The sequence below is a fragment of the Protopterus annectens genome, chromosome 13.part0, assembly GCF_019279795.1.
Source record: "Protopterus annectens isolate FY-2018-M chromosome 13.part0, PAN1.0, whole genome shotgun sequence".
NCBI classification, from domain to species: Eukaryota; Metazoa; Chordata; order Ceratodontiformes; family Protopteridae; genus Protopterus; species Protopterus annectens.
This window is the reverse complement of record NC_056747.1, coordinates 58,684,015-58,705,569: the sequence shown is the minus strand read 5'-3', so window position 1 is coordinate 58,705,569 and position 21,555 is coordinate 58,684,015. Positions and strand designations below refer to the sequence as shown.

Genomic DNA, 21,555 nt, shown 5'->3' with positions numbered 1-21,555 from the left:
CTTATCAGGCGTTGACTTTGATGGGAAACCTTGGTTTCCCCCAAGTCAAGACAGATAAACAAGCACTCTCCCTTAGTGAGGACAGTACATAACATGTACATTTTCATCTTAGTTAGGCAGATCTGAATGAAGCATTTGAGTGAAAGTGCGGACTGCTCCACATGCTATGTATAAAATTAGAGCTCTTTTTCTTATAAATTTTTACTCCTACATGTTATCACTGAAATAAAATGTTAATTAGGAATTACTTTTTAAAGGAAGACTTTAATATAGCATTTCTTGAACTGGTAATGTATGGATCGTCTGTGTTCCACAATTACGACACTTTGGCACCCTTTCTATAAGGAGAATACATAACCACAGACATCACTGAAGGGTGGTACTATATATACTGTTTATACATTATTATTTCACTAATTTTTTTTTTTTTTTGAGATAACCAATAAACTACCCCGGAGACTATCACTCCCCTTACACTCCCCCATATCTACCGTAATATATACTGCATGTTCCCAACTATTCCCACTACATGGAATGGCACTCCTCTGCCTTTGTGACAACAATACAACTTCTTATAAGGACCACAGTGTCAAGATTCTTTTCTTCTATCTAATATATGTCCTCATCAGGAAGAAGGACCAAAAGACTAACAATGAACTTATCAGGATGTAGTCACTCCACCGAGCTCCACACGCCCTTGTAAGACATTTCTTAGTGTTATACTTTTATGCCAACAATTCTAAGAGATGCTGGTTACTACAAATATCCTTATCAGGATGATTGACTACAATAAGGAATCTGTAACGATACTAACATTCTTACAAGGACAAGCTACATAATTACAAGATCCCACTCTGGATTGGAACACCCTTAATAACATGCACTCATTGAGATCTCATGCACTCATCGAGATATCATCAATCTGAGATCCCACGCTACAGATACTTTTAACACCGATTTTGTCACTCTGACTATTACATCCTTATCAGAACGACCAGAGATCCATAACAGAACCACCACCATACTATGAAAACAAAAAGTCCTTTTTAGGATGAGCTACAGCAGTGATGGTAAACCTTTTGGATTTGCCGTGTCAAGAGCTCCTGGCAAAAAATAATTCAATAAACATCACACGAGCAACGAATGCAAGAGCAGTGTATGTGGTAACTCTGGTGTTGGTGATCGCTGATGTGCCACCCAAAACGTCATGGTGTGCGTCGCCTTTGACATGAGTGTCATATGTTCGCCATCATTGAGCTACAGCTTGCTTCATTCCGGAAGCGGCCACATTCCTTATTTCATTCTAGTTTAATTGGGACTGGATTTTTTTGCCTGTTGGTATTGTTATGGACCTGGAACACATAGCAATTAGTGATCCTGGTCGGATGAGTCCATTTACAGCAAGGGTCTTACTAGTTTTTATTTACAAATTAGTGACATGTACATATACACATACATGTGGCTGGGTGTTAGTATAGTAATTTAGATATACACACATCAGGTACACGTATACAGAGACAAAAACAAAATGACTATTTCTGAATTCACTGTATTTTAAATGTGCTATAAATTCAAACTAGCATTAAGCGAACTCAGTCTACGCCAAAGAATGGACTGGCAGTCTGTTTCTTCACTTACTCACCAGTCTCTCCCTACTGACTATAATTAACCCTTTGGCACCATTGAGCTGTGCAAGTCTCACTTTCTCGTAAAATGTACAGTTCCCCCGCATTATCATTGGAATTTTGTTGATGAAGCCTCCTCGTGGAACATCAGATGCTGAACACAAGACAGAGGGTGTCTGGTCTTCCAGTGGTAGTAAGGCCTAAAGTGTGGAAAGAAGCGAAAGAAAAACATTAAAAGTGTACCACTGAAAGACTAGATAAAATATAAGAAAATAGGAAAATACACTTGTATAAAGCTTTTATTATTTAAAGTATAAAAGCTGCTCAGGTAAAATTATGTGCAAGACCAAATCTGACAAAGACCTTGGACATCAAAGCATTTTAATTCCAGTCAAAGATCATAGGGATATAAGCATTCTATCCATACAAATAATGGACATCACAAGAGCTGAAGACAGGTTGTATGGGCAAAAAAGGCTTGCTAAAGAGTATGGTGGTGTGCACACTACAGATAATTCAATTTACAGTCTATTTACACAGAAACCAGATAAAGTAAAAATCTATCGACCCTGGTCAAAAGACTGGGCACCATGCACAGCTTACTTCATTCATAATCCATTTCGGAATTGCACTAGAGCTAGACCCTCTCCTAGCAGTCAGTGAACACAAGTACCAGAAGCTAATCTTGCACAAGATGCTAGTTAACAGCAGGATACACACCTAGCCACATCTGCACATATGGCACACACATATAGGGGTCAATTGAGGATTGCCAACAGTGTACCACAACAAATTTACCATTCTGCTAAAAAAGCATTCTCCTTCAGCAAGTGCACCACTGCATATCACAGTTCAAATGTAGAATAATCATCACCCATTACTACTTGACAAAACATTGTTTACAAGAACATATAATAAGCAAATAAACAATGTAAACTGAAAAATAAGACAACTACTTTAAGAACATAACTAGTTCATACAAAAAGTGTGCAGAAATGTAACAACACTGATAGGGCTTACTACATTAGTAATCCACGGTGGTGCAGTGGTAGCGTTGTTGCCTCACTGCAAGAGGTTCTCCCGTTCGATTCTCAGCTAGTGTGCGGGGAGTACCTTCTGTGTGGAGTCTGCACGTCCTCCCCGCAGGTCGAGTGGCGTTCCGAAAGACATGCGTGAATAGGCATGTCTTAGTTGAAGGTTGGCCGTCGAGCTGGCAACTCAGCACCGTGAAAATCTACTCCCAATCATTAGCGGACCGGAGTTCCGCTGTGGCGACCCCTAACCGGGAAAAGCCGAAAGCCAACAACAACAACATAGGGCTTACTACATTACACTGGCTGCCAACTTCAAGTCAGTTTCTTGCTCTACTCATACAAAAGGCTCTGAACTTTTCCTGTACCTCTCTGCCTGGGGTAATGACACTGCTGCTAATATAAATCGGATTACAAGTCAGTATACTTTGATGAGTGAAGGTGGGCTGCACACCATTTAGGGGCAACATGAAATTTCATAGCTGAAAGGGCTTGGAATCTTGGGGTTCAGTATATAACAGAGTCAAATTTGGTTTTGTCTCCAATGAAACAAAAAACAATGGAGTGTGAGCTTAAATCTCTTCAGTGATGTGAATGAAGCATGTATTTACATTATTCCCCTGCAGCCATCATTACAGCAACGAGCTCCTTGTGTATAAATAGCTCCCATTTTCCTTTAGAACCATTACATTTGAATTTACAAAAGTTTCGTACTTAGCCAGCTCTGCTGGTATACAGGAATAAAGCCCTGCCTTCCACTACTGCCTCAAGCACCTGTTGGAAGATGGCGGGGGGGGGAGGGGGGGGTGACAAGGATTGGTCAGCTCGCCACTCTTTGGTGAGGGGAAGCAGCACATGTCCAGGGCACAACGTCCCGTCACAAGAGTCTCTGGAGGAGAATGGAGTCCCGACACTAAGGGAGGTAGGGAAATCTTAAGAGATGTAAAAAAGAGGCACACCCTTGCTGATGCCTACTGCATGCCAAACTATAGGGTAAGCTTGCTAAACATATGTAGTGGGGCTAGGGGCTAAGGAGAAAAACCTTCTACACCAATACATGACGGTCCTAGACTCGGTTCACCCAATCCTCGCTCCAGAAACAAAGGACCTACACAGCTCTTATCCAGAGAATGAAAGGATCATTAAATTGCCCAGGGAGGAGATAAGGAAATGCTGCATCAAAGGGCAATGCAAAAAAATAGTATGTATGAACAATCACAGTTCATCTTCTTCAATCAGCACACTGAACCACTAGCTTTCAGCCAGCTCAGCTTATGAAACATTTCCAACCCCTCAAAACCATAGGGTGTTTTGCATTTTGACTTGCTCTTCAGCATTCTACTCAAACGTGAATCACATAAGATAAAGGTGTATTAAAAAAAAGTGAAGCATACAAGAAAAAAAAAATCAAACAGCATTATTCACCTAAACAAACTCTTAAATTTCTGAACACTTCCTAGACTACATTTATGTAGGGCAGGGATGAAGGAAGGTGGACATATCAAAGAATACGAATCATAAACATTCAGATGTATCATTACAGAAACACAGCTTTCATCTCTAAATTAGGAGGTCCACCTTCTTCAACAAGTGAGAAAGTCTCATAAGGTTGTTCTCCTGGATGGTCTGACTAACTCTGAAGACAGCCCAGGATCTAAAGGTAACATCCAGCTTACAGTATGCTGCCATTGAAGTTCTCAGTGTACACCAGCATTGATTCCCATTTTTCAAAAGATTTTTCCCTTCTTTAAGTTAGTGGAACTGTAGAGCTGGTATACTTACATCTAAGAGGGTGTGAGGGCCTCGGTCCCCACATGAGGGGGCTTGGGGGCTTGCCCACCAAGCAAAAAACACATTTGTTCTATTTAGCTGTGGGAAGAATTACTGCTTGACATTCAGTGTTTTAATTACTGGCATTCAGCGCATACAATATTTTGTGAGTTTGCTGTTTTTTATTCGGTTTATCTAAGTGTCACTTTGTGGCGACTTCAGCTAATATAATCACATATATATCTATGTAAATATATAAATATAAAAACATATGTTTATGTAAACTTGCAGAGATTCTACTAATCACTCCACAGCTTATCGCAATTCCTGACGAACTGAAAGTTGGGAAAAGGCATTAACATGGGTCTAACAGGAGGAAAGTTCACCAACTCTCCCACTCCAACTCAAGAATGGGCTTTAATATGTTCATGCACGGGGGCAAGTTCTCTATTCTCCCACTCCAAATCTTTCCTGGGTCAGACGTCTATGACGGTTTAATGGATAACAGTTCAACTAAAATAAGAAACGTATATATATCTACACACAACACACACACACACACACACACACACACACACACACACACACACACACACACACACACACACACACAGGGGTCCTGATGGAGAGATGAAAAGTCATCAAGCAAAGGAGAGTAGTAGTGCTAAAACTGAATTCATCCTAGAGTCTTGGTGAGTACCTTCGCGAGGTGGACCCTGTTTTTCACAAACTTTCACCAAGGCGACACTGATACAGACTGTATTTATATAGCATACATCATAGACAGAAGCAAATCAAAAATAAAAAAGATAGTTGGGTGCACAAGACCCAGGATAAAAAAAGTGCCCAATCCTGGTAGGCCACACTGGTGCCACGACAGGAAAAAATGACAGTGTAGAATCCTCAAAATACGGAAACATTCCTACAATGGGGCCAGGCTCATGAGGAAGATGGCCCCCCTGTTGTAGAAGGAAAAAGCAGTCCACAAAAATGACAAAAATGGTTGACCAAAGAAGAGCCATGAAGACGATAAAGTGGACTACTGAGGATAAGAAAGAAATTATGTATTGTTACAATTATGTAAGAAGCCCGGAATTTCCAGACACAAGATATACAAAATGATTAAGAGAGAAATTACTATTCTACTAATCGTCCACTTCGTTCTACCAATAAATCTTTCCTCTTCTATAAATTCTTCCTCTACTATCACACAATTCAAAAAAATCACTCAATTCACACCGCGGGAAAACGTGGATTTGCCCATGTATAACAAAGAGGACTGCATTTCTTATTCCGCTTTGCCTCCTTTCTAATGTTCCTACTGTTGAAATAACACAAGACTTATTATTTCATAGTTTATTGGGACAGTTTAAGCTTACCATTGTTATTATGCATGTCTCTGTGCTATCATTGTCTGTTCGTCTATTTTTTGTTACTTAATCCATCTAATTGTGGAGCTTTTCTCCCTGGGCCTCCACTGAAAATGGTCCTGGTCCAGTTGGATTATCCCGGTTAACAAATGTAAAATAAATAAATAAATAAAAGGAAAGAAAAATACTTCCACAGGAAAAACTGTCAGAAGCTTCCAATAAAAATTTGCACTCATTAATACAACAGCAGAGTACATAGATCAAGAAATTTTAATCTCTTTGGAAAAGGAAGCATCTGAGGAAGTGAGAAAATATAAACAAAACCTATACATATTTGAAAAATATAAAAAAGAAATATAGACATGGGAAAGAAAGAGATTTGATATGGTGCAATATTTATGTAAAGGAGAAAGCCAAGTTAACTAATATAGAGAAGGCAGTCTCAAAGATATTCGAACAGTAATACAGGCAAAGGCATCCAAATATGGAAAATTTCACAATAAAAATATTAATAGCACAAAGATGTAACGTAGAAAAGATGATTAGTAAAGCAGAAGTTAAAGAAATAGAGGTTGAAGTTATGAAGTGCCTGCGAAGTGAAGGATTTAATGTAGAAGGTCTAAAACAGACTACATTACAGCATGAAGGAGCGAGTCCCCAAAATAGGAAAAGCAAGAAGATCAGGAGACATGTGAAGAAGAAATATGGACAGGGGAAAGGAAAAGAGATTTAATATGGTGTAATATTTATGCAAAGGAGAAAGCAAAACTAACCAATACAAAAAAAGCAGCACCAAAGATATTTGAAGAAAAATACAGGGAAAGGAATCTGGATATGGAAAACTTTACAATACAAAAAAGAAGAAGACTAAGAGGAAAAGTAGAAAGAGATGAGTAATGGAGAAGTCAAAGAAATAGCAATTGAGGTTATGGAACAGCTGCAAAGAGAAGAATTCAGTGTAGTAAATCGAAAACAGAAAGCACCACAACAGGATAGAGCAATGGATATCCAAATTAAGAGGAAAACAGTGGAACAGGAGGCAATTGGTCAGGTGTCATAACAAGATATTTTGGAGCCTTCCACAGGAAATCATCATAACGTTCCATCTGTGTTGTTTATCTTTATTCATTCATTACTGATGGGACTTTGGTTCCGTCCTTGGAACAGACACGCAGTTTCCAAGCTCGCCACAGCCAAAAACTCTCAGCCAAGACCCATAATGCCCATCTCAGTCTCTCCAGATCGAGTTTGCCTGCCCCTATATTATAGAGCTAGTAAGAGAAAAACAGTAGGAGGCTCTGTCTGAGCAAATATCCTAACCCGGAGCTCCTAAAGTCCACCAGGAGTCCTGGCAGGGGGAAGGAGGGCGGTAAGTAAAGAATGAACAAAGATCTACAATACAGATGAAACGTTATGGTAAGACTCAACTTCTTTATTGGATGTTGTAATTCTTTATTCATTCCTTACTGATAGGACCGACTCCCCAGCTACTTGAGTCCTGGGTGGCCCTAAGGAAAGATATTCCTGAGCACCATAGAACCAAAAGATGCTCGTCCCCTGGAGGCCAAATCCAATTTGCAATGAGTGATAAAGGTATGAGGTCTTGCCCAAGTGGGCTGCTGTGCAGATATCATCCATCGAGGCTCTGGAATGAAAAGCCACAGAAGTAGCCATCAATCTAGTAGAATGAGCCTTTATTCCGGAAGGTAAGGATAGCTTATTCTGATGGTAGATAAAGGTAATGATGTTTCTAAGCCAGGAGGCTAGAGCCACTTTGGAGATGGGTTTACCCAATCTGGGTCCTGCAAAGGCCACAAACAATTGATCAGTTTTCCTGAAATATTTAGTCCTGTCTAAACAACAACAAAGCTGCCTATGAACATCAAGGGTGTGCAACAGATACTCCCCTCTGTTTTGATATGCTGGTTTTCTTCCCTCAGCATTCAAAGACTGGTTAATGGAAAATCCAGAAAAGACCTTGGGCAAGAAAGAAGGGTCAGTACGAAGGGATACTCTATATCCCTGTGGAAGTTCAAGTAAGGTCTCTTGACATTCAGGGCCTGCAACTCAGATACTCTTCTCGTGGAGGTAAGTGCTACTAGAAGTAGAGTCTTCCATGATAAAAATTTCATATCACAAGAATCAAAAGGCTCGAAAGGAGGGCCTCTTAATGATTGAAGTACCAAGGTCAAGTCCTAGGATTCTATGGGGGGCTTGACAGGAGGTTTAACGTGTAATACTCCTTTCAGAAAGGTTTTGCACAGGTGGTGTGACATAACAGAAGAATTATCAAATCCATTATGAAAATTTGCGATGGTTGCTTAATGTACAGTGATTGTAGATTCTGAGGCTCCTGCATGTAGAAGAGTCTTCCGGTATTGTAGGATCTTTTGAATGGGCACAGAGAAAGGATCTATGTTCTGATCTTTGGCTCAAGTACAGAACCTAGTCCATTTACTAGAATCAATTTTCCTGGTGGAAAGTTTGTGTAAAACCAGAAGAATTTCATGAATGGGAGATGAGATATCAGGCAGCCTGGCAATCACTGGAAGTGGAGGAACCAAGCTGTGAGCTTTAGGCTGTGGAGACTGGGGTGAATCAGTCCCCAAGGATGAGATAGCAGACCTTGGGATTCATCCAGGATCCACGGGCTGTGAATCAGATGAGACCATAGGAAAGGGAAACAGACTTGACAAGGCCAATAAGGGGCAATGAGGATCACTTTGCTTTTCAACCTTTGAGCCTTCTGGAGGAATTTTAGGATGAGGGGAAATGGGGGAAAGGCATACAGTAGACCCAGTGGCCAATCGTGTGTTAGAGCATCCCTCTGTGGTTCCCCCTGAGAGGGGGGGGGGGAATCAGGGCAAAGTAGCTTCTGCATTTGTTGCTTAAGGGGGAAGCAAACAGATTGCAGCAAGGCTTGCCCCAGCGGCGGAAAATCTGATCCGCTATTACATGATTGAGGGACCACTTGTGAGGCATCAGGATGCTCCTGCTCAGATTGTCCGCAATAAGGTTGGAACTCCCGGGAATGTGCATTGTTATAAGAAAACGGTTGGAAGCTATTGCCCAGTGCCAAATCCTCATGGTTTCCCCAACACAGGGGGTAAGACCTGGTTCCGCCTTGCTTGTTGACATGCCAGATGACGGACATGTTGTCCGAATGAATTGCAGAAGGGAGGGAATTATGGACACTTGCAATGCTAAGAGAACTGCCCTCAGTTCCAGGACATTTATGTGCAAATTGGCCTCCAGGGGGGACCAGGTGCCTTGGACCATCTTTCCCTGGAAATACCCACCCCACCCTAACAAGGAAGCGTCCGTGGGCTGGGGCAGATGGAATGGTCGACACCAAAAATTCAATTCTGGCTTCATCCACCATAGCATTTCCTCCTTGCAAAGGTTTGTAAGACGTCTCATGTGGTCGAGTGGGTGAGTTAAGATAGACCATTGTGAAGAGAGGAGCCACTGTAGTATTCTCATGTACAACCTCACCAGTGGTACTAGAGTAATGGCAGCTGCCATAGAGCCTAAGAGTTGCAGTACAAGGCGTGCTGGTACAAAGGTCTGTGGAAGAAGGCTTGGATTTGGTGTCTTATTTTTGAAAGCCTGTGAGGAGGGAGGGAAACTTGACAGGATGTGTCGAAAACTGCTCCAATAAATTCCAGCGTTTTTGTTGGGGACATTTGAGATTTCTTCTTGTTGATTGTAATCCCCAAGCAAAGAGCGAGTCCTTGAATGTAAGAGGCTGCGGATTAGAAGATTCCTGGTCGAGGCCGTAAGGAGCCAATCATCTAGATACAGAAACACCTGGAATAGTTGTAGTCAAAGATGAGCTACTACAAAACTGCCACACATTTGGTGAACACTCTGGGAGCTGTCGAGAGACTGAATGGCAGTGCTCCGAACTGGTAGTGATAGTCTCCCAGCCAGAAGCGGAGAAATCTCCGGGAGTGGTGATCCATCTTTATATCATAATACGCATCCTGGAGGTCTACAGAGCACATCCAGTTGTCCCTCCCTAGAAAGGGGAGAATGGACTGTACCATGACCATCCGAAATTTTTGAGGTTTGATAAATTTCTTCAATAGGCTGAGATCCAGGATTTGTCTCCAATTCCCTGTCTTTTTTGGCACTAAAAATAATCCTGGAGTAAAACCCGGATCCTCTCTGCTCTGGTGGGACTGGTTGGATGACTCTCTTTCTTAGCAACTTTTCTATTTCTAAGGCTGCTACCTCCCTCTGATTGGGTGGTACATCGGGGATTCGTTTGATGAGTCTGGGAGTTAAATCGAAAGGTATCTGGTAGCCTCTGGATATTATTCTCTGCACCCAATCATTGGTAGTAGTAAGTTGCCAGGCTGGTAGGTGCAGAGAAAAATTATCCCCGACTGCTTCCAGAGGAAAGCAATCAGGCTGCTGCTCAAGAGTGCTGGTAGGGTCGTCAAGAGAAGGAATCTTCAGTGCCCTGGTTACGCAGACCCCCTCTATCCCAAAAGGGGCATATTCAAGATAAGCTGCCCCGGGGTGGGGGGTTGGTCACAGAGTGTCACGGAAGGATCCTTGGGATTTCTTGAACCAAAGTTTTCCTCCCCTTTGGTTCCTGGAGTAGGACCTCTGGGGGGGGTTGAAAAAATATATGCCCACAGCAGACGTCTTTCCATCTTTCTCACTTCGTGCTAGTGTGTCGCGTACTTTGGGACGAAAAATTGCAGCTTCGTTGACAGGTGCTTTGACGAAGGAAGATTTAAAGGGGTCCGCGAAATCACACAAATGCATTCAAGCATGATGTCTCATGACAATGCCTGATGTGGCAGCTCGAGCTGCCCCCTTGGTGGTGTGAAATATCAAACTCATTGAGGAGTTAGAGATGGATTCAAGGGTAGCTAACTGCGAAGCTACAGTGTCATGCACCTCATCAGGCAGTACCTCCCACCAAAGAGGAAGACATTTCAGAGATTGGGTCTCTTTGGAGGCGAGTGAAGTATGCCAGATAGTTCGGCGACCGAATGGCAAAGGTTGCTGAAGCATAGGTCCGCTTCCCTAGTCTGTCTATGGCTCGAGACTCCCTGTTCAGCGGATGGACAGTGGAACTATCTTCTGCCAGTTCCCTCATGGTACCCGCCACCACGACCATGGAATCAACCATCAACTGCTTGGACCAGTTGGGCTGGTCTTCAGGGGAGGATAGAATTTTGTCCTGCCTCCAGGGGACTGGTTCTATGTTGTCTGTGGCCTTCCAGGCACGCTGCACGATCAGCTTAATAAGCTCATCCGCAGGTGGGGTCACCCAGGAAGTAGATGGCCTGGCATGGAAGGCCTGCAAGAACACCAATTCCTCAGAAGGGTTAGAGGACTTCCAGTCTCCCCACTGCTTGAGGATTTTGAGAATGTCTCCAAATGAGACGTCATCTGGAGGAGACCGTGTTGACCCTTCCACCTCACTGCAATCGGTGTCCTCAGTGATAGATTCCCCAGGGAAATCAAGGTGCTTCCTCTTGCACCATTTCTTCCAGGGTGGCTCCCCAGTGGGATCTTCTGAGGACGACTCCAGAGAAAGGGTTCCCTTAAAAAGGGAGGTCTTGCGGCTCCCGTGCCCGGGATCCCAGAGTAGGGGGATGGGACAGCTGCATGCTAAGGGGGTTCTGGTGCCGATGTCATTGATGCTGACTGTGAGCCTGTGGAGGCAAGGACCCTCTCCATCACCTGGAAAGCAGGCCTGCCCAAGGAGGAATGGGAGCCCAGAACCGAGAAGGACAACCTCGGAACCTGGGTCACACCCCATCCTGAAAAGCCCACCTCCAGGTGAGGAGCTCCGAGAAGACTGGAAGCTGTTGGAGCCGTGGACATAGAAGGCGCCAGCAAAAAAATAGGCGCTGGGCTAGGTACCAAGAAGCCAACAGTCCAAACACTGCTCCGAGAGTGCACCAGCTCCAATGGAGGCGATGCAGCAAGGGAGGTCAGTGTCAACAGGGAAAACTCTGCAGTCGGGTCGAAACCGTATGCACCGGGGTGGTCATCGGTACTGAGATCTCTGGGGCCTGGGTAGTGGGCAGAGGAGGATAAACAGGGGAATATGCTGTGAAAGGTTCCGAGCCAAAGGGGACGGAAGGTCTAGCTGGGGTGGGCAATCCCTTAGCTGCCAGAAGCTGGTCCACAACCCACACTACATCTGGTTCAGAAAGGCTCCTGGTGGATCTATAGGAGGCTGCTGAAGGAGAATCAGGTCTTTCAAGAAAGGGGCTAAACCGATGCCCCGAAAAGGGGTCGTACGTTGTAGAGTAACAGGTTCTTGGGAGATGGTCAACTTTAGGAACAGAGGTCATAGTCTGTGGAGCCGAATAAGCTAATGGCACAGTGGCTGGGGATGGTGCCGAAGCCGGTATGGTCGTAAAAGCCAGTGTCGGAACAAAGGACAACACCGAAGCAGATGGTGCCGAAGCTGGAAGCGAAACAGGAGTCAACATCAAGGTCAGCACTGAGGGAGAAGACACAGGGCCTGGTGCCGAAGAGGTCTGTACCGATGGCGCCGGAGAAGCACGGAGCAGACTCCATTCCATAACTGACGAAGATGCAAGAACCGAGTGACTATGTGTTTCTTGGTCTTAGGAGGTGGTGAGACCTCCGACCCAGAGAGAGCTTTTGAAAAACGAGTTTTGATTAAACCTTTCAAAATTAGCTTGTTTTTGCGCTCTGCTAGAGTGCGATTGCTAAAACTAGAACAAATATCACAATCGGCATTCATATGGTCCACACCTAAACAGTAAACACATCGAGCATGGCCGTCAGAGTTGGGCATCTTACTCCCACACTTATCACACTGTTTAAATCCCAACTTAACTTTGTCTGACATAGTACAAGTAACAAAGGGCTATCCTAAAGGAAACAACAAGGGAAAGAAAAGAGAATACCAACAATGGTATTTAAAAAATACCACAAGTGGTAAAGGAAGGCCTACCAAAGGGCCGGAGAGAGGGACAGTACCAACGATGGTAAAGATTTAACTACCAAAGGTAAAGGGTAGGAAATAGAAGCAGGTTATAGGCGATAGGAAGAAAAGAGAAACTACACAAAAAAACACAAATTTCCACTTGGCTTTGAGAGAGAGAGGCTAGGCACGTCTGACGAGGAACGCAGCAAATTAGATGTGGAGAGACTGAGAGGGGCATTATGGGTAGGTCCTAGCTGAGAGTTTTTGGCTGGCACAAGCTTGGAAACGGCCGTGTTGGTTCCGAGGATGGAACCGAAGTCCCATCAGTAAGGAATGAATAAAGATTTACAACATCAGATTGTTCATTTGAAGCTAGACAGCAAGGAAAGGAACAGGAAACTGTGGAAACTCTGATGCAGTCAATGTTGAGGAGTGACAGGCCAGTGAGTTCTTGTATGACAGAACAGATGACACAGGATGAAATTAAAGAGAATGTGCCACAGGAAGATGATATATAACTTTCTATAGAATGCCCGCAGGAAACGGAAAACAAGGGATGTGCCCTCAGTATGGAAGAAAATGAGTTAAAGAGAAGAGTTGCTCGATTTAAGACAAAGACAAATATATTAAGATCAATGAGCGAAACAGACTGCAGAAGGTTAATAAAACCCCAAAAGCCAGAAGCTTGATTAGACAGTCCTAATTACTGTGTTCATTTGTTTTTAAAGATCCATGCGATATAACAGAAGTAAACAGAATACATTACTGTGCTGCTAAATTAATAACTGATAAAGTTCTACAACAGGAACACAGGGTAGTGAGGGAAAAGAAGGGGTGAAAGCAAATACCATCATGGAAATATCGAATAGAGAAAACTATAAAGCAGCCAAGACAAGGAGTGTCATTGTTGGAAGTTTATAGAAGGAATATATCAACAAAAATACTAAGAAATAGACGCCATAAAAGCAACGCGCAGTATTAGAATAGACCAGGGATCTATTATGCACTATCGGAGATAACAAAATAAAAATTTCAAAAACAGGCGGAAAGACTAGGAATGTATGAAGATAAATATAAGGGAAAAGCACAAAATAAGCAATTTATTGATGACCCAAAAAGTTTTATAGAGAATTGGGAAATAAGGTAAAAAGAATTGAAAGACCGCCAAAAAAGAGGAAGTATCTATGAAGATAGATGCTAAATGGATAGAAAAAGTAAAAGAAAGAATAAGAAGTTTAAAGGTACAGGATATGAAATGGGATGAAATAATGGCCAGAGAGATTGAAACAAAGTTGAGAAAAGCCTCTAACTGGTAAACCCCAGGCCCAGATGCAGTACCTAACTTTTGGCTTAAAGTGTTAACTTCTTTGCACGAGGATTTAAACATGAATAAGAACTATTTATATGTTCACCCTGAACACACACCAAACTGGTTAACAGGAAAAATAATCTTCTTAAGAGTGAACCTGCAAGCTACCCTAAAAATTATAGAGCAATAACTTGTCTTCCAACGACATATAAATTATACATGGGAACTGACGCAGACAGAGTATGTCATTCAGAAGAAAACTCAATTATGGCAGTAGAACAAAAGGGGCAATAAAAGAAAGTCACATGGAACAAAGGATAATTTGTTGTTAAAAGTTATAGTGGAGAACTGTAAGAAGGAGAAGAATCTAAGTATGGCATGGACTGACTAAAACAAAGCATTTGATAGTATCCCACATTCATGAATAAAAGAGTTCAAATATTTGTATAATATACACCCTACACTGACTGACTACGTTACAATAACCAAGAAACAGTGGCAGACCACTTTGCAATTAAGCCATGATAAAGGACAGATTATTATATCAGGGATAAAAATTCAAAGGAGGATATTCCAAGGTGACTCTGTCACAGTTGCTATTCTGCCTTGCCATTAATCCATTAAGCTGTTTACTTAACAGCTTAGGCCATGGCTACAATCTGGCTCCTAGAAAACAAAGCCTAAAGACTTATCTTCTCCTTGTCGATGATTTAAAACTGTATAGCTCATCAGATGAGGAACTGAAAGGACAGCTGCAGGTTGTCAAAACGTTTTCAGATGATATTGGAATGTCATTTGGTCTTGGGACTGCAGCACCAGGAAATGTTTGGAACAAGAATGTTATATAAAAGAACTTGAGCAAAAGGGAGTGTATAAATACTTGGGAAATGATAAAGGATCAGCAATAAAACATGAACAAATGCGAATAAAACTCAGTAAGGAGTACTTTAGAAGACTTAAATTAACCCTGAAAACAGCATTAGCATCTAGGACAAGATCAAAGCTATAAATCAATTTGCTCTTCCTGTCCTAACTTATAGTTTTGGAGTGACTGACTGGCCCCAAAAAATGTTGGATAGACTGGATATTAAAACAAGAAGGATGCTTCATGCTCGCCAAATGATTTATAAAAATCAATCCGTGTATACCAAGATTATATATTCCCCGTTCCAAAGGCAGGATGGGCCTCATTGAAACTGATTACATGTATAGATCTGCAATGGTAGGACTCCACACATCTACTGACCTCACAAGATCCAAATGTAGTGAAAGATTTGAAACATGAGGAGAATAAATCTAAGATGACGTCTCCGCTTAATTTAGCAGCAGCATATCGATGCCAAGCAGAAATGGAAGTCAAACCAGAAGTAGATAAAAAAAGGCAGCAACTGAGTGTGCTAAAAAACAAAAGAAAGAATATAAGGTGAAGGACTAGATGAGAAGGCAAGAAATGTGGAAAAAACAAATATAGCTGCAAGTATAGAAAACTTCAGGAAGAGCCTCGTGTTGATCAAGAAAGAAAGCAGGAAAGGTTAAGGAGAAGTGAACTCACATCAAGAAATGAAAGGTTAATATTGGCAGCCCAAGATAATGGGTTACGTACACACAGGTTTAAAAGTCCATTGAACATGTGGGAGAAACAGACATATGTAGGTTTTGTAAAACCTAATTGGAAATGTTCACACACCTTGTTGCGACACACTAATGGCAGAGGGACTGTATACTGAAAGGCATAATAATGTGGCGAAACTTTTACACTAGAGATTGTGCAAACATTATGGTATTGAAGTGGCTGAAAAACACTGGAAACATAAGCCACAAAGAATCATAGAAAATGATGAACTTTACATCACATGGGATCATCAAATACCAACAGTTCAAAAGACAGATGCTAGATAACCGGATACAATGGTCCGACAAAAGTAGCATTGATATCGCCACATCTAGTGACTACAGTGTCTTGCGTACAGAGAGACACAAAGTCATAAAATACCTTGATCTGCAGGCAGAAACGAGACCCATGTGGAAGAAAGATACCCAGACAGTTCCAATAGTAGTAGGAGCAACTGGTCTTATAAAAATGAATTTACAATCTTATTTAAATGTGTTACCAATTCAAGTAACACCGTACGAACTGCATAAGGAGTCATTACTGGGCACATTGCGGGTGCTGCGAAGAGCACTTTTGGCTAACATCAAAGAGTGAAACAATACTAATTTCATGATCTTTAATCGTACTTTGACTTAGGAATGGGGTCCATTCCCGTCATGGTATTAGAAACCCAAAAGACTTGGAGAAATTAAAAACAGCAGACAACACATACAGTATATATACATATATGGGTCTACTTCTAAATTTTAACGTTTCAAAATGTCAACTTTCTTATGGTCGAGACCATAAGATCGAAGTTTTGAAACTTCGAAATTTAACTTAAAAAAGTAAAAATAAAAAAAAAAACTTTTTTTTTTTAATATGTTTTTGCAGGGAAGCAAGTCTCCATGCACCCCCCACACCCCCTACTAATTAAATATACCAATTCCAAGATTGCACTACAACGTGGAAAACATGTACCATTCTGCGCCGTACAGTGATCTTCATTTAAATAGCTCAAACTTTCAAAACTTTGATCTTAAGGTCTCGACCATAAGAAATGTATATGCATGTGTGTGTGGGTATATATTTGTTTTCACATATATATGACATACGAGTTATAAATAGAACTAAAGAAGTATAACCAATTAAGAAAAAGCACCAGCAAGAAACTTCACAACACCAGTGGTCACTCAGACTTGCACAGAATAAAAAAAGTGTAAAAAAAACAAAAAAAAAAAACAACACAATGAATTGGCTGAACACTATTCCTTTTAATAAGAACTTCATCACAGCTAAAACGAATCCTAATACATCAATTAAATAGTCTATTTAAAACTGATCACATAACAAATGAAACAAACACTACTTCTTAAAGCTGCAGTCCACACTTAAAACTTGTTAACTACCCATTACCTCACATGTAATTCATACACAAATGTACAAAAGGGTTACTTATTAGAAAATCGAAGTTACGGAACTTCGAATACCATATGGTCGACACCATATGATCGAAGTTCCGTAACTTCGAAATTAAAAAAGGACAACAAACCCTGATGGGTTAAAGCGGGGAAGCAAGCCCCCCTGCACCCCCCGCTACTTAAATGTACCAACTCCGAAATAACACTAATGCACTATGCTGTGGAAAGGGAAGATTTCCCTTTCCTACACTGTAGCGCAATCTCGGAGTTGGTATATTTAAGTAGTGGGGGGTGTAGGGGGGCTTGCCCTCCATGCCTACACCCTTTACTTTTTCATTTTTTTAATGTTTATTTTGAACATTTCGAATTTTCAATTGTTCGATTAAAGGTCGACCTTTACTGATTCAAACAACTGAAAATTCGATGTTTCAACAGGAACCCTGTACAAAGTATTATACAAACTATAATTTTAAAAAACACTTACAATGTTGATACTTTCATTTAAAGCAGGTAACTTATCTGCCTGCAAAAAAAATCTGCCAATTCAATTATTTCACTTCAAGAAGGCTATCAATATCACCACCAAAAGGACTAATTGTGATGAAATTAACTACAAAAAATACAAATTTCCTGAAATTAGTACAATCAGATACATTTTTAGCTAAAGCATTAGTAAAATCTTTGTCTTTTATTGCAAACAAGTGCACATAAACTCTGACAACTTGCTGTATGTTCTACCCACATAAAAACATTCACAAATAGCTAAACTATGTAAACAAAATTACACGTAAAGCTGTTCTTTGCCCAGAATTGCTTTTTGTTGTGCTTTAACACTACATTAGACCCCCTCATTAATGAACCTACAATATTTACAATTATGGCAACAAAACATTCCATTCCTTATAGGCACACTACTGTCAGATATTTTCAAACAACTTTTTCAAATTACAATCTTTCCTCATAACTGTATCTTGGTTCAGCTCCCACAACTGAAATTAAATCTTTATTTCCCAAAATAATATTCCAATTCTTGTTGACAGATTCCCTAATGTTATTAGCATCCAATGAAATGAGAAGAGGAAAAGTCCTCATCAAAGACATATCATTAGGCTTCTTAATTTGATTCTCCAAACCTGTCAAAATTAGGGGAAACCCTAATTCTTCTTAGTCTTGTCACTTTCTGAACAATGTTGTTCAACAGGGTATAATGATAAAAGGTTATTTATTGACAGGGGTTAAGATAAATTAATTAATCAAACTTCAAATTATCACTAACTAAATGACTAATCCTAATGAACTCTCACCTGATAACATTATTCTTTATAAATTTAGGATGTTGACGGTCAGAATTTTAGTTATTTGTAGAAGCTGACTTCCTATAGAGGTTACAGTGAAATGTACCGTTCTTAACATCTAACTCAATTTCCACATCTAAAAAGTGGACTTTATCTCTGGTACTACCTTTAAGAAAAGAAAGAAAATTAGTACTGAAATTTAAATCCAAGACCAACTTGTCAAGTTCAGCCATATCACCTTCCCAAATAAAAAATAAATAATTTATGTACCTCCTGTAAACCCATTACTTTATTAAAATGGTGTGTACAAATACCACAATTCCATTGCCACTTAAATGTTAGTATGTTTGATGACCATGCAGTGGTGGTCATGATCATATCTTCATTATCTTTCTTGCAAATCAATTCTAATTCATTTAACTTTAGTTCAGACTCCTAGCATTAGCAAAATAAATCTTACAAATATTAAGGGAAAACTGAATATTTTTTGAAAATGTAACACTTTGATACAGTCCACAAACCCACAAACGCTTTACAATCAGTTTTTTTTTACTCAAAATTTTACCCCATAGTAGATTAGATGGGAATCTGTCCTTATCAAATACATATCCCTTTGCATAAAAGTCGTTCTGAAGTTCTAACTAAATCAATGTAATTTGAAGCATAACAATTACTTAGCCAAGTATTAAATGGCCTTGACTTTGTAAAATGATAATTTGTAAATGCTGTTAAAGGAACAGACCTCAAAGATATCTAGAGACATACTATATATGTTTAATAGAGTAGTCTTTGTCAGATCATTCACAACAACATGTATTATTACAGATTCAAAGAAGTACAGATTTAACAATTGTCCACCAAAACTGGAAACTGTTACCTTTTTCAGGCCTATATTTTTCATTGGCTTAATACAGTTCTAATCGTTGGATCACCTATTACTTACACATCAGATTGTTTTTGCTCATGTCCTATTCTAAAATCACCTGTTTTTGCTCATGTCCTATTCTAAAATCACCTCCTACTGCTCTTCTCTGGACTCTCATGTTTGTGCGTCATTCAAACTACCCTCCAAATAGTCACAATCCCTCCTCAACTTCTTCTGCCCTCTAATTCCAGTATCTATTCCACTATTAGTGTCTATGGTACCTGTTTGGCTATGTTTTATAGTCCATCTGCAATAAACAGAACCTCGCTCCGTGATGTGTTAAAAAGAATGAGATTGTCCTTTTTGGGCTAATTTTGATTGTATCTGCTCTATTTTCTGAAAAAAAAAATGATATACTTGTTTCCCACCTTTCTGAACTAGTACAGTCAAGTTTTCATGTTATTGCTGAATCCGGGGCTGTGTTACAAGTTTCTGTGTTGTCATTACCTTACTTGGATATAAGGAAGTTTCTCTGCTCACCTGTGAGAGAGGGGAGCTTTGTGCAGCCTATCTGTCCCTGGAGGAGTAGTTTCAGCCCACAAGTTAGTAGTTTATTGGCCATTTTGGGATAATTTCTCTCTCTTTCACTTCCCTGCTATTGCACAGTTTTTACGCTTGTATTCCGCTCAGCAAGTGCCTTCCAGGTGTTCTGCAGAGTCTACAGCAGCAGAGAGACAAAAGAGTGACTTTGGAGTTAAGTATCAGTTTTCTGCTTTTCTTGCTGTCTTAACTAATTCTGCTCAAAACGCTGGGTTTTTTTTTCTTAGAGAATCTGTGATTTAAAACATTTGTTATTGTATACAACTCTGCACAGCTCCTCGTGGTGTCCTGCAGAGTGATACAGGCAACTGGTAGGCTACACACTCAAGTGCGCTAGCCGAATTAAAGCATTTACTGTGTTTTTGTACCTAATTTCTGCTACTTAAAAAAAAAAAATATCCTTGTTTCCCGCCTTTACTGAACTAGAATAGTCCAGTCTTCAGGTATTGCTGATTTCTGGGCTGTGTCATAGTTCCTGTGTTGCCCATATCCTTATTTGGATAGGAGGAAGCTTCTTTGTTCACCAGTGACAGTGGGGAGCTCTGAGCAGCCTATCTGTCCCTTGAGGAGTGGTTCCAGCCCAGTAACTTGTAGCTTATTGGCCATTTTGAGCCATTTCCCATCTCTTTCTAACCCCCTGCTTTAAAGCCAGCTTTAGCGCGCTTTTGCACTTGTAATTTAAAGTCTGTCCTGTTTGTTGCATTTACCTGTTGAGGCTACACACTCAAGTCCGCTAGCCTGTGTTACATATTTATTGCATTTTCCTGCTGTTTGTTACAAAGAAAGCAAAAATTATCCTTGTTTCCTGTCTTTCCTGACCTAGAGTAGTCCAAATACAGGCTTTGCTGTATTCTGGACTTTTGGAAAGATCCTGTGTTGCCCATTTCCTTTCTTGGATAAAGGGAGGCTTCTTTGTTCACCAATGGCAGTGAGGAGCTTAGAGCAGCCTATCTATCCCTGGAGGAGTGTTCCCAGCACAAGAATCTGGTAGTCTATTGGCCGTTTTGGGCCAATTTCTAGCTCTTTCAAGTCCCCCTGTATATAAAACACGCTTTGGCGCAGTTTTTGCGCTTGTTACTACTCAACCAAGCTCCTCGTGGTCCTGCAGAGTGGTGCGAGCAGCAGAGAGGCTAAAAGAGTGACTGCTAACCTAAGTGTTTTTTTTTTTTTGCCGCTACTACCTGGGCGACTGTCCGATCTAACTAAACTGCAAGTATTTCTGCTTCTTGAACTGTTTTAAACTGTTTACAGTTGTTTTTGCACCTGCACTTTTAAAGTTTGCCCTGTTTGTTGCATTTACCTCACTCAAGTGCGCTAGCCTGTGTTACATATTTATTGCATTTTCCTGCGGTTTGTTGAAAAAAAAATAAACAAAAATTATCCTTGCTTCCTGTCTTTCCTGACCTAGAGTAGTCCAAATACAGGCTTTGCTGTATTCTGGACTTTTGGAAAGTTCCTGTGTTGCCCATTTCCTTTCTTGGATAAAGGGGGGCTTCTTTGTTCACCAGTGGCAGTGGGGAGCTTAGAGCAGCCTATCTATCCCTGGAGGAGTGTTCCCAGCACAAGAATCTGGTAGTCTATTGGCTGTTTTGGGCCAATTTCTAGCTCTTTCAAGTCCCCCATGTATAAAACTCGCTTTAGTGCGGCTTTGCGCGATTTTGCGCATAGCGCAGCATTGGGCAACATCGCTTAATTGGGTTTAAACCATTCTCGACTCCACAAAGTCTGCTCTTCACTTTTTCCCTTA

General features: G+C 40.9%; 1 protein-coding gene across 1 annotated transcript in view; it reads right to left on the bottom strand.

Annotated features, from left to right (window-relative positions):
* SPPL2B (signal peptide peptidase like 2B) overlaps positions 1-21,555 on the bottom strand; it is an 859,053-nt gene that overhangs the window by 620,119 nt on the left and 217,379 nt on the right. Inside the window, exon 3 of the mRNA XM_044054743.1 lies at positions 1,635-1,825. Within this exon, the coding sequence (XP_043910678.1) occupies positions 1,635-1,825 (191 nt within the window). The remainder of the gene's footprint in view (positions 1-1,634; positions 1,826-21,555) is intronic.